Source organism: Canis aureus, chromosome 7, assembly GCF_053574225.1.
Source record: "Canis aureus isolate CA01 chromosome 7, VMU_Caureus_v.1.0, whole genome shotgun sequence".
Taxonomy (NCBI): Eukaryota; Metazoa; Chordata; class Mammalia; order Carnivora; family Canidae; genus Canis; species Canis aureus.
The window spans coordinates 3,876,888-3,891,135 of NC_135617.1; the positions used below are offsets into that span (position 1 = coordinate 3,876,888).

The 14,248-nt window shown below is 41.7% G+C and overlaps 1 protein-coding gene across 2 annotated transcripts in view; it reads left to right on the forward strand.

Moving 5' to 3' along the window:
• Window positions 1–14,248, forward strand: part of LAMA4 (laminin subunit alpha 4) — a 142,133-nt gene that overhangs the window by 36,904 nt on the left and 90,981 nt on the right. For both annotated transcript variants that reach the window (XM_077902715.1, XM_077902716.1), the window contains exons 2-3: window positions 1,474–1,575; window positions 10,792–10,916. In XM_077902715.1, coding sequence (XP_077758841.1) covers window positions 1,474–1,575; window positions 10,792–10,916 — 227 coding nt within the window. The remainder of the gene's footprint in view (window positions 1–1,473; window positions 1,576–10,791; window positions 10,917–14,248) is intronic.

The following is a 14,248-nucleotide window of genomic DNA, read 5'->3' on the forward strand; positions in this document are numbered from 1 at the left end:
TCAAACTGACAATCCCGAGATCAAGAGTTGCCTGCTCAACTGACTGAGGCAGCCAGGTGCCCCAAATAGGTATTTTTTATAGTTTGAAACAAAACTCAAAAACACATGAACTTAGATGGTCTGAATTAAATACTTCCTGCTGTAGTTTTAGCACTTTCCCTCTCCATTGTTCCCTAGTGGAAATTGAGAAAAAGGCTTCCTATCAACCACAAACTCTCCATGATAAATATAATCCGGTTCCCTCTCAGCCTTACTTTTTTCTCACTTAGAAAGATGGAAGTTCTTCACCTTTTCTTCATGGACAAATGTCATGATTCTCTATTAAACTTCCTCCCAGTTGAATATATTAGATTTTAGTTTTCGGGCCCAAACTGGTGGTGTTTTTATACCGTGAATAGTGTCTAGTGGTTCTTTCTTTACAGAGAAAAAAGCAAGAGGAAATGGGGTTTGTTAGCAGTCAGAGGGACTTCAGCCAGATATAATGAAAAATTTCCTGGTGGCTAAGATAATACAAAGTACAATGAGTCGATGAAATGGTGGTGGTGGTGGTGGGGGGGTGATGTGAAATCTCCTACTCTGTAAGTTTGTGGAAACAACCCAGATTCTTATCTGTCTGGAATTCCTTAGAAGTGAATCTGTCTGGTGGGCAGGGAGTGGACTTCCAGGTCTCTAACGCCATTGCTGCCTTGCATCCTTAAGACATTCTGAAGAGACATAAAATACGTATTCACAACTCCAAGCACATAAATCAGGAACAATCTCGCAAAGTTTCTCAACTGAAGCATGAGTGACATTGGCGGGGGTGGAGGGCAATTCATCATTGTGCAGGTTGACTGGTGCGTCACAAGATGGTTTGACATCACCACAACCACTTAGTACCTCTGGGTCTGATGATTTCACAGCTAGCATGAAGGAAAATAGTGTGCTCCTCACAGAGCTATGATGATAAATGAAATATTTGGACAGCACCCACTCAGGACCTGACAAGTATGAGAGCTCATTAACGTCTCTACTCCTCCCTTTAAAATTTTAGGATCTGAAGAGAAAGAATCTTTTAAGAGCCCAAGCATGAAAGACACATCTCTAAGTTGTTATGTTACAGCCAGTAATTTCTGAAACCATAGGTCTTTATTTCGTGATGTGGTTTGGTTTGGTTTGGTTTGGTTAGAAAACAACACTTCTTTCTCCTTTACTGTTACCGAAAATCTGTTTATCCTTCCTTACAATATTAAGACAGTGTTAAAATGTTCCCATTCCCCTGAAAAGTCAAAAAAATAAAAAAAGGGGGGGGGGATATAACTAAAAAAAATTAAATATACCTCACTGAACAGCAGTATAAAGAATTCATTTGAGTACATTTTGTAAGGAAATATGTACGTAGCTTAATAGCCATCTCTTCTTATGCTCCTCAGAAAATATTGACCAAAAGAAGGCTTTTCATTAAAGGAAATGTTTCTGTTGTGTCTGTTTCAGAAATGTGGTGCTGGATTCTTTCTCGCCCAGTCAGGAGAATGTATGCCCTGTGTCTGCAACGGGAACTCTGACGAGTGCTTGGATGGCTCTGGATTCTGTGTGGTAGGTCGGGGCACCTGTCACTTTGTCTTTACTTCACTGGGCTTCTTCATCTTCAGCGGGGATCAGATAGTCTTCCCGCACGTTTGAGCGCCCCAGGAAAGAGTTAGTCAAGCTCTCTTCTTGCCCTTCACCTTGTCCTTTGAAACGCGTCATAGAAACTACTGGTGATTGTAAGTGGCCGTCAAGGCATAGGTATGACCCCGTGGGCTCCTGGAGGTGACTGACCTACTGCCCTTGGGAGCTGGTTTCCTCCCACTGGCCCATGGTGGAGGGATTGGAAACAGTACACGAAGGAGGAAATCATCCACCCAAATGCCTCTGTGATACTATAGTTTGCCATATGTTTGGCTTCACGCCACATAAACCAGGAGAATAAAACAGTTGTTTCATAGCCTATTTTACAACCTAAGATAGTCAGGTCGAGAGATCAAAATTTTTAAAAACGGGGGTGGGGGTTTGAACAGAGTAGCTAATAAAAATGAAAGCTCTGGCCTTGTGGTCTTTGTAATTCTGTAATTCTGTGCTTCAGCCCCCAGAAGACATTGTTTCCCCCTTAAGTGGGACGAATTCCCCAACAAACTGTTCTTCTGTGACATATCACAGGGACTTGGGGAGGTGACTGAGAGGCCTCCTAGCAAAAGGTGCTTGCTACGCCTTTCCCGTGTTCACTGAAGGGACAGCTTCTTGAAAATGGCTATTGAGATATTTACCAGAAATGGCTTTCGTAGAAGTCCTAGGAGGCGTTTTTAACAGACGTTTGCCCTAAGATGGCGTTTTCCTTCATGAGCTAGACCCCATGGCAGGAAAATTAGATTCTTCAAGGTCCCGAGAGGCAGAAGAGGCTTTCCAAAACTGCAAGAGTATTTTTGCATAAACTACAAGAATTCTTAATTAAATACACCCTATTTACCTCAAAATTAGTATAATTATCCCTATTAAGCCGATCATTTTGATTAGAAGTTGGTCTCCGAGGTGTGCACATGGAGGCTGTTTGGCCCGTTGTGAAGGCACTACACTGAGATGCCAATTAGAACATTTCATCTACTCTGAACCCAGGGAGGGTGAGTGTGGTGGCAAACACTGGACGCTGCCATCTCTCTGTAGTATTTGTTTAGTCCTGGGGGGTCCGTCTCCCCCTTCCCCCATCTTCTTAAATAACCGTCACATCCAGGATGTCCTCTAGCCGCGTAGGCACCCGCAGCTGCCAAAGCCTGCCCCTTTCTAAAGCTTCCATCTCCGGTTTCCTGTTATTTTAATCCCACTGACATTTGAAAAGAAGATCCCATGGATGCACTTGGACTAATAATGTACATCTCCGATAACTTGACCAACTAAAGACTCTTTGTCATCTGGTTTATTAAAGTAGAAGACAATAGGGACTGGCAGGCCCATCAGCGGCCGTCAGGAGGCCAGTAAGATGGAAGGCTGAAATACAGGGGCAAAAAGTCCCTCCTGCTAAGTCCCTCCTGCGAAGAGCTGTGACAAAGCCTACTTGTCAGAAGAGGAACTGTCATGGTTTTATCTCTGAGCTAGACATGAGCTCTGAGCCAGACAGTCATCACATTCCTTCACAGCTCCCGGGCATACAAAGGTCTAATAAAAGTTTGGAAATGGACTGGGGTGTAAACTCTTATATATCCGTTCAAGGAAGCTGCCAATCTTCCTGCAATTACTTTGTTCCAAGACAGAACTATTTTAAAAAGAAATAGCCATCCTACTCATCCTGATGGTGAGCCCCCCCCCCCCCACCAATTCTACCCAAAGGGAAATGGCTTGTTTCTCTGAGTGAAGTAATAGGTGCCCAATGTAAAAAACAACCAAACAAAACAATACAGCTATATGCTGTACATGAAATTCAGAGTGAAATCACCCATAATTATATGCCCCCAGAGCTAAATATATATATATGTATATTGTTATAAATTTAATTTAGAAAGACAAAAAAGGGATGTTCGTATTTAATTAAATGTTAGTAGTGAACAGAGAGGCTTGCCAATATAGGAAGAATATTTTGTCACTTAGGATGGTAAAATATAGGGGCACCTGGGTGGCTCAGCGGTTGAGCGTCTGCCTCAGGCGTTATTCTGCTCAGGGCGTGATCCTGGAGACCCGGGATTGAGTTCCACGTCGAGCTCCCTGCATGTACCCCGCTTTTCCTCCCTCTGCCTGTGTCTCCACCTCTCTCTGTGTGTCTCTTATGAATAAATAAATAAAATCTTTTAAAAAAAAGTAAAAAAATTAAAAGGTGGTAAATATATTGCCAATGGAGTCCCACTGGACTCAAACTCAGATTTTCCTGTTTCCTTTGGCATCCGTATTCTGGCCTCTTAGTGGAGCAGGGCCAGTTATCAGCTCCTGCCCTATAGCTCCACCATCCAGCTCACCCACTTCTCAGGGGTTCCAAAGAAGAAGCAGTGGCTCTGAGAAACACTTCCTTGTGGCCAATTCTGGACCTGAGGTTTTTTTTTTTTTTTTTGGACCTGAGTTTGAATCAGTTCTTACTGTTTGCTTGCCTCACTCATTTCTCCCATCTAATATACACAGCCCCAAATAAAAGGCTTTCTTTTATTTCATTTTCATTTTATTTTTATTTTTGAAGGCTTACAATGCCTCCCTCCATCTTGCCTTCCCCCAGTTGTTTTTAATTCTTCGATTCCAATGTCCAATTTCAATTTGACCTGATATTTTAGACTGATTTTTAAGGAACTAAGCCATTTGATAATAAAATGTAGAGTAGACAAGCTTATGCTACCATTGTAGACATAACAAGGAAGCTTAGAGATGTCTTCATAAGAGGGATGCTTACTCTTCAAGTGCAGAAAACTGGCTAAGTGAAAAGTGGCTTCGTGAATGAAATTCAACATGTCCTGGATGTTTCCAAAATGCTACCTTGCATCTTACCAGAATTAGAATGCTCTGGGAAGGGTTCTCAGCTGACTGAGTCAGCCAGACAGGGCCCCAACAGGCAACTCCAGTGGACATGGCTGACTTTCTAGGCAAGCTCCAGAAGGAGGCATGAGAAAGAAATTAGGGGAGCAAACAGGTAGAAGCAGATAGAGGGCTGGTGGTAGGAATGCCTGGTTCCGTGGGGAGCCTGATGCTGGACTGGATCCCAGGACTCCGGGATCATGACCTGAGGCAAAGGCAGATGCTCAACCACTGAGCCACCAGGGCGCTGCTGGAACCTATATTTATCCCAAGTCTATAGGTTAGATACAGAGAATTAAGAAGAGGCCTTGACTTAGGCCAGTTCCCATCTAAAGAATCTTCTCATCATTAGAAGAAAGCCAGGAGCCCGCTGACTAGAACTAGAGTGGAGATAATCTAACTTGAAGTTTACCACAGAAACAGGGCTTCTCAGGTTCCTTTAGATTAAGGATTGGTTGGTCTATTGATTTCATCTAACCATTTAACAAATAAGCTCTTTTTTGTTGTTGTTTTTTTTAACTCCACTTATGTGCCAGCACTATTCTAGCCTCCAGGTTAAGTGGCTTCCATTGTATTGGGTTCCAGGGCTGTAGAAACTGAAGCACCTACTTGAAAGTGCTTCTGGACTTGACCGATGTAGTAAAGCTCAAGGTGTGAGGACCATGGAGCTTTACAAACACATGCAGAAATCCCTATCTGCTCAATGACAATCAAATGAAAAATTAAAATTTCAGGGTCAGGGCACCTGGGTGCCTCAGTCCGCTAAGGGTCTGCCTTGGGCTTAGGTCATGATGCCGGTGTCCTGGGATCAGCCCCATGGTGGGCTCTTTGCTCAGCGGAGAGTCAGTTTACCCTCTCCCTCTGCCCCTGCCCATTTGCTCTCTCTCTCTCTCTCTCTCTCTCTCTCTCAAATAAATAAATAAAATCTTTAAAAAAAAAAAAAAGATATTAGGGTTTGTGCCAGCATTGGAGGAAAATTTTTTCTAAATCTGAATGAGAATATTCAGATTTAAAACCACTAAAAGAACGGCAAAAATATTACTGAAATCTAAAGAGATGCCCATCAAGCTGTTATCTGGCTGCTGGAAACATGGATTTTTATTTTTTTCTTCTCACTTTACAGTATGCCTCCCCAAATCCTCTACAACTGCCAGTAATAGTTTTGTAGTTAAAAAGATATTGATATTCAAATGGACTTCTACCCCGCCCTGAGCATAATGGAGTAATCCTGTATATTGAAAGCTAATGAATTTTTTATTATTCTCAAAGCCTAATTAAAACTTCATTCAGGAAAGCAAAGATATTACATCTCTAATTTCTGCAGACACTAGTCTTTTTCTCATGCTTTTAAAATTCTCCTTTATTATGTGTGTGAGACAGAAATCAACTAATGCAAGTTCCTGTAAAACTAAATATGTGTGATTAATAAACCAGCACATTGATTAGATGTCCCATAACAAGGAAAAAAACGAGTTATAGAGACTTCTTTTTCCTGTTTTACTTGCAACCATAAAGTTGGTATCGAGATCAAGTGCATAAATCTTACATCAAAATTTTGATAATTTTCCAGTATATTGCAAACTTGGAAAACCCCAAAATTTCGCAAATGGTGATGGATTGGGTTCCAGGCTAACTGGAGTTTTGAAACAAAGTCAGAAAATTGTTATGTCCAGAGAATTTAGAGTCCTCTGTTGCTTTGTGCCCAGGCACAGAAGAAGATTATAGGAACCAAATGTAAATAAGTTCCCTATTGGTCATTTATGTTTCTTCTTCCAACCCTAACCGTGTTCCTCTTCTTTATTCCCCATCTCAATTAATGGCAGCATCATTCTGCCAAACCGCCATGCTAAGATGTCCCAGATGCTTCATCAGTTTCCGTTTCCTCTTCCCCAACATTCAACCCCCCTGGGGTGGGGGGTGGGCAGGTTTGGGGGAGACAGCCTCTTCTCTTCTCTGCCACCCCACTGCCTAGTTCACATCCACAGCATCTCTCCCAGACCACAGCCATGACTCTCCAATGACTCATGCCCTGCTCCAGACTTTCCCCTAATCTGTCTTCCTTATCAGCAAAGGAGGCATCTTTCAACCTAATCAAGGCATTCGCCTTTCTAAAATCTTCCAGGACTTTCTAGGCCCACCCCACTGAGCTTCTCACTGACACCAAACCTAACTCTGTACACATTCTGCATCTGAATTACTGCTCCCCTGCCCTCTACCTGGGATTCCTTGCTTATCCTTCAAGGCCTAGGTCAAATGCCATCGCCTCCATTACATCTTCTGCAACTTTCTTGGAAAAAGCCAGATGTTTCCTTCCTCTTTGTCCCATAGTAGGTGCATACTTTATGCATACCTCAGCCAGAGCCCAGCACACTATTTTATTGTTTGTTTGCCTCTCTGTCTCCTTCACAAGCTTGTGATTACTCAAAGGCAAGAACCAGATCTTTTTCATAAAATGACACATAATGACAAAATGACACATAAATGAATCTGATCTTCTTTATTTTATTTTATTTTTTGATCTTCTTTATTTTAATAGCAGTCATGGCTCATCGTCTGTCATGATATCAGCTGAATCCCGGTTTGTTACATGAATGAATGAATTAGTATAACAAACTGACAAATGCAAAAACCTTTAATTTTATAATTTATGTGACTTTGGGTCACTCTTTGTTGCAGTAAAATATGTCTTTTTATGCAAGGTGTTCAGGCTCAGGCTCAGCGCTGAGCAACTAGCAAACAGTGTTTCTATTTAGGCCCTGGCTTCACAAAGTATAGTCTAGACCAGTAGCACTGGGGATACCTGGGAGCTCGTAAGAAAGGCCAATACTCAGGCCCCACCCCAGACATCCTGAATCAGAACCTGCATTTTCACAAGATCCCCGGGGCATTGGTATGTCCAATGAAGTTTAAGAAGCACTCATCTAGACAGAGCAGAAGTGCTCAAACGTCTCTTCTCATGACCCCCTCGCCCTCATAAGAATTATTTTATTCAAGTTGCCAGAGAGTTTTGTTTGTGGAGATTATATCCATCCACATGTACCACATTTGAAATTTAAAACCGTAAATAAATCTTTTTTTAAAAAGGAGGTGGGGCACCTGGGTAGTCAGTGAGTTGAGTGACCTACTCTTGGTTTTGGCTCCGGTCATGATCTCAGGGTCCTGAGGTCGAGCTCCAAGTTGGTCTCCACGCTCAGCACAGAGTCTGTTTGAGGTTCCCTCCTGCTCTCCCTCTGCGCCTCTTCACTCCCCCACTCTCTTTCTCTCTCACTCACTCTCACTCTCTCTAAAATAAATAAATAAATAAATAAATAAATAAATAAATAAATAAATCTTTAAAAAAAGAAATTTAAAACTGGAAGTTTTTCTGGTTTCTTCATGTTAATTTATTTGAAAATAATAATATTAAACCCATTACACATTAATGTAAGTAACATGCTTTTATAAAATACAAACATATTTTACAAATTAAAAATATGGTTCATGTTTGGCTTAAGAGAAGGCAGCTGGATCTCATATTCCATTTCTAACACTTACTCACTTTCCTGCCATCAACTGTCTGCATGTAACTTTCTTAACAACTGGCCAAAGATTCAGAATGCTTTTTTTCATTTTTAAGTGGGGTCAGTTTTATTAAAAAATAAAGTCTCCCCAATTCAGCCTCAACAACATACTTATTTATTGTTGTCATTTTTCTTTTTTGATCTGTAAATGGCAGAGCATTGCAGGTCAAGGCATACTTGCAATCCCAGAGTAAAAGGTTTCAGAGCTACGAGAAACTTCACAGACCATCTCATCTGAATTCTCATTTCATGGTTAGAGAATAGAGACCCAAAAAGGTCAAGTGACTTGTTCAAGTCTAGAAAAGCTGGAAGCAGTAGGGAGGGACCTGGTCTAACTATCTCGGCCAGTCTTTCAGAATGTACATCACTGCCTTTTAGGGAATTCCCTAACAAACCCTTTTGAAGGAAGGCAGATGAGGAAAGTCAGTGTTCACACTCTGAGCATTGAGAGGTCGGACAGATTTGGTGGCCGTGTCCTTGAGGATAATTGGGCTCTGTGGCTGCTATGGCAAACTTAGAGCCCTAACAAGGAGTCCAAAGCACCCATCAAGCCATAAGGGCACAGAAAGGAATCAGCTCATTTTTGCAGCTTAATAGGCATTAGGAAGTATGACCTAATGTCTTCCAACAAGCCTGTTTTCTTCTGCACAGATGGGCTTCATCTGTCCAACAGGGACTCAGGGAAAGTTGATTCTAGCCTATGAGCAACTGCCCCGATTGCTTATGCCTTAGATTCCTGGTCGTTGGGCAAGGCTCGTTCGTTTTCCCTGAGATGGGAGATTGCTACCAATTTTGAGCTGATTTGGGTACATCTGATTTGGGTTAATATCCCTTATGTACTCCAGACACTAATTCATTAATTCACCCTTTCCTACTTTTTCTTTTATTTCCCCCCCCCCACAAACCTTTATTGAAGAATGACTTAGTTCTAGACACAGTATTAAGAACTGGGGGGTGAATATATTAACAACCTGTTGTCTGTGCATCATACTTTATTTTTCGCTTTCCCATTGATGTGTCAGCACTCTGAACTGGCCTCTAAATTTTATTCAGTTAACATAATTCTAATCAAGGACCAAAGATTGTCCATACCTAATGGCGGACCAAATGCCCAAAAGGTGTTCAACCGTGATAGCCTGTTGCCCACATTAGAACTTTGCCCTTTTGATTTGAAGTCCAAACTGTACATAAAATGGTATGACACCTAACGTAGTCATTTTATGACTCTTTGGGGCAAAGAGCCTTTTGTCTATCCCACTGGAGAAGTGGTGTAATATGAAAATTAACAGCCTGACCTCTGGAGCCAGATGGCCTGAGTCCGAATCCACTTTTGTCTCCTTCCACTCATGTAATAATATATTGGGCAATTTATTGAACCTCTCTGTGCCTCCGTCTCTTCATATGTAAAATGGGGTAAAAAAAATAGTAACTTACTTTAGAATTATTCTAAGAATTAAATGTGTTAATCCATGTAACATGTTTGGAGCAGAACCTCACTGTTATTCTATTTTGAACTTCAACATAGAACACAAAGACAGAAAGAGCTCCGAGTTCACTTTGCTGTATTGCTTCATCTTGCCTTTCTTTAGGTTCTTCCACAGAGCTCTGTTTGAAAACAGTGTCTGCTGAAGCTCTCGGGCATAGATGTTACTAAGGGAATGGATCAAGCAGGAGGCTGCCTCTTGGATGGCATTCTAATTCTAATGGCATCATTTTTCACTGAGAACCCTATTCAACTTTTATACACTCTGGTGAATGTAAAGATGAAAATAATCACAGTGCTAATGGCATTGCCTTGTGCAATCCAGTTCAGTCCTGTTGGAGGAAACTATCAGACTAGCATCACTGCCTCTTAAGTGGGAATTAATCCATGAACTTGTCACTGCGGAGTTGACTCCATCCTGCTGAGTACCTATTCCAGTTCAGGCAGCAGCAGCACAGTACTGAGAGGCACAAGGTGGCCACGGGGCTGCTGAGGCTGGGAGCAGATGATAGCAGAACCATGCGGGTAGTGGAAGTGGGGGTGAGGAGGAGGCATCAGAAGGAATTCCTGGAGTTTTGAGGCCTCGTACAGATCCTGAAAGATGAACAGGGAACTATCAGCAGAAAACTCAGCCTATTTGGTGCTTTTCTTTCAGTTGTCTCCACCACAAATGGAAAAGCATACAGAAAAACTAGCGTATTATTTGTCATATGTCACTCTCCAGGTTACCAACCCATTAGCTTTCATATATATTAGATAGATTAGATGTTTTTATCTACCTTTTATTCCATTTATGCTTCAGTAAAAGTTCTTCCAAGCCCATAAATCCTTAAATTGTTCCCACTGTCATGGGTAAGTATCAGGGGGATTTTTTTTTTTTTCATTTCATATTCATTCCAAGTCAGTAAGCGGATGTTTCTAGAACATTCAGAGTTTGATCCTTCTGGTTATTATGTTGAATTGAAATGAGAAACTGATGAATTATCCCCTCTGCATGCAAACTCTGAATTCCTCAGGCTGCTGGTTCATACACGGAAGTTCAGGATGAAGTCATCCCTCCTTGTCCACACTTTCTATCGTTGACTGGGGCCAACCTGGCTCTTTTGTGCTGACCAGTTCTGACCACACAATCAATTCCATCAGCCTGACATCCCCTTTACTTCGAGTACTATCTGGTTCCCAGATATGTTGTGTATGTAACGTTTCTTTTGTGTCTTTGTCCATCTCCCCATCGTTTCCTCACAGCACTGCCAGCGGAACACAACAGGAGAGCACTGTGAGAAATGTCTAGATGGTTATATTGGAGATTCCATCAGGGGGCCACCCCAGTTCTGCCAGCCGTGTCCCTGTCCCCTACCCTACGTGGCCAAGTAAGTTCTGAGAGAAGATGTTCTCTTCTGCTGCTTACCCTCTTAATTATGTATTTTTCATTTTTGCTCTATCCAGAGTTCTCAGGTTTTCCCACCTCAGTGAAAAGACTGAACACCTCATATGGAGATGAGACTGGAAAAGCTATCGGAAAGTTCTTTAGCCTAAATACACTTTTGGGGAAGCTCAAGCACTTGCAGATGAGTGATGACTCTGTTCCCCAAATATTGGGTAGCATCATAAGGCCAATGGAGTCTCTCAGGTTTTAGAAGCGAGGCTAGTTTCTTGGGCAGCCCCTGACCTAGGGAGATCGCAACTGGTAATGCCAAGAGATTCATAATCCAGTATTTTCAGTAGTGATGTTTCCTCTGCCTCTCACAGAGTAGACGTTGTCCTACATGTGGTGGCCAACTGTTCAAGCAGCATCAGAACATAGATAAACAGGATGCATGCTTTAGGCCAGTCAGCTCATAAAAGATTTCCAAGAAAACTAATTTTCGCTTCTGAAAATTCAGAAGCCATTCACTTCTGGCTATGTTTTGACCTGAGTGAGAAGTCCAAGAGAATACATGTTAATGGAAATAGTGGAATTCTTTTCAGGCGCACAAGATGTATAAGTCCAATAGTCAAGTCATGACTGGCCACTTTATTGTCTTAACAATGACAGAGTGTAGAATTAAAATGGTGGAGTGGTGTCTGGTTTTCCAAATATCAACCATTTCTCTGATTTTCTGAAGCCAAGTGGGTGTCTTACAATCAGTTCACTTCTGACAATAACTACCTGGAGTTAGTCAGTTGATGGAGAAATCAGCCATAAACGGGGTCCTTAGGCTACTCACATGTCTGCTCAGCTAACTATAAATTCAACGTACCCCCCTCAGGTTCAATCATTCTCTACAATGGCTCACAGAACTCAGGAAAGTGCTGTACTTACAATTACAGTTTTATCCTAAAGGATATAACTCAAGCCAGACTGAAGAGAGGCAGGGCAGGGAGGGAGATGGGAGGGAGATGAAGAGGGAGATGAGGGAGGGAGGGAGAAGAGGGAGATGGGAGGGAGCAGAGCTTCTATGCATTTCTGGGTTGTTCACCAACCCGAAGCTCCACAAACCTCATTTGTTAAGAGCTTTATGGATGTTTCATTACATAGTCATGATTGATTAAATTATTGGTGATTGAAACTCAATCTCCGTCCCCTCTCCCCTCCTTGAGGTTGGGGGAAGGATAGGTTTGAAAGTTCCAACCTTCTAACCAGTTAGTTTTTTCCTCTGGCAGACCAGCCCCCATCCTAAAGCTCCTTAGAGGGCCCTGGAGAGTCACCTCAGTAACATAAACTTAAGTTTATGCTGAAAGGGGTTCATTCTGAATAATAAAAGACAATCTTATCACTCAGGAAATTCCAAGAGCTTTAGGAGCTCTGTGCCAGAAACTGGGACAAAAAAACAAATATATATATATATTTTTTCTTAAACCACAGGTAGAAAGAGTATTGAAATCTAGGCTCTTATCACTGCTTTGGCACAAAATAACTGTATGACCTCAGGCAAGGTACTTTCTCCCCATGTCTCACTTTCCATGGGATTTGGAGTCAAGGAGACTAGATTCAGATCTTGGCTCCATTTGTTGATTTTTTTTATCTGCTCTGGATTTCAGGGGTATTTTTTTCCCTGAGTCGTATAAGGATCTGCCTCATAGGGTTGGACTAGGATAATATGTGTGGAGCATATGAATTGGGGCCTTCTGTAGCGGAAGGTGTTTGCTAGTTACTGCCTTTATTGAACACATACTTTGTATTTTTTCTAACACTAGTATATTGCTTACTCTGTGTCAGACAACATTTTAAATGTTTGGATGTAATATTTAGTTGGTATCTAGTATAAAGATTAAATTAAATAGTGCTTATAAAATAACTTTTAAAAGGCCTGAATATCACACACACACAACTTTTTTTAAGATTTTATTTATTTATTTGAGACAGAGAGAGAGAGCTTGTACATGAGTTGGGGGAAGCAGATGGAGAGGGAGAGGCAGGCTCCTCGCTGAGCAGGGAGCCCAACATGGGGCTCCATCCCAGGACCCTGGGATCATGACCTGAGCCAAAGGCAGATGCTTAACTGACTGAGCCACCGAGTCACCCTCACTTTCTTGTAAGACAACCAAGATGACAGCCAAATCTCTCCCTAATTTTTTCCTGAATTGAACACCAATATCAACTAGTATTTCACCTAAAATTTTGTGATTTGTTCAAATCCTCTGATGAGTCTCACAGTGAAGAAGTCAAAGGTTTTACAGCCCCATTTTTCTTTAGAAGCCACTAAACTGCTTCAGTCCTTACTTTGTGATTTTTTTCATGTCCTATGGTATCAACAATGTGTGCAAAATGGATGGTATTGAGAGGGAGAATAGAAACCTCAAGCATTGAATGTTCTGTTATTTTCACCCAAGTGTATCCTGATTTATGAGCTCCCTTTGTCTCATGTAGGTATATTCGTTAATTGTTCATTAATATACTGCTCTCAAACATTATTCTTAACCATATCTGATGAGATGTTCAGCTTGCTGCTTTCTTGCCATGCTATCGTTATTTTGTTAAAAATAACCTCCAACTTTCCAGTAACAGGTTCCCCTCATTCTCCCAAATAAAGGATGCTATGTAGCATCATCTGATCAAAATAGGTTAAGGAGCCCTGAGCTGCAGAAAGGCAATCCTCTAAGTTGTATCCTCTGACTTTTGCCCTTTTTGCTTCATTCGTGCTGATGTAAGAAACAAAGGCAAAAGAAAAAATTAAATTTCCTTACTACTTACAGCCCATTGACAGGTCCTTAAAACAGCAGAGGGAACTTCCTCTGGGAGCTCAGCTGTCTTGATGTTGACAAATGGCAGTCTTAGCTTAACTTTATCCCAACCCCCCAGGATCCTGTGAGTCTGCTTTAAACATACAGAAATTCCTTTGGATACTTCCTTTATCTCTACCCCCCAGATATATGTTAGCAATCATGCTCCAAACATATGGTCCACTGACATACATCTGAAGGGTCTCGTGAGTGAGGGCTTCCCAAACAGTAATAAATGACCTTTTCCTCACAATAGCTAGTCCCCTCAGGGTCCTGAAAACCTTGTTTCCAAAATTCCTTGGAGGCTTGTACTGTCCCTAACCCCCTCCCAACCTGAAAGTATATAATCAGTCACCCATCACAACCCCAGTGCAGTTCTTTCTGCACCATGTGTCTTGTCCCCATGTTTTAATAAAACCACCTATTTGCACCAAAGGCATCTCAAGAATTCTTTCTTGACTGTTCACTCTGGACCCCAACATTTCCACATGAGTATGAC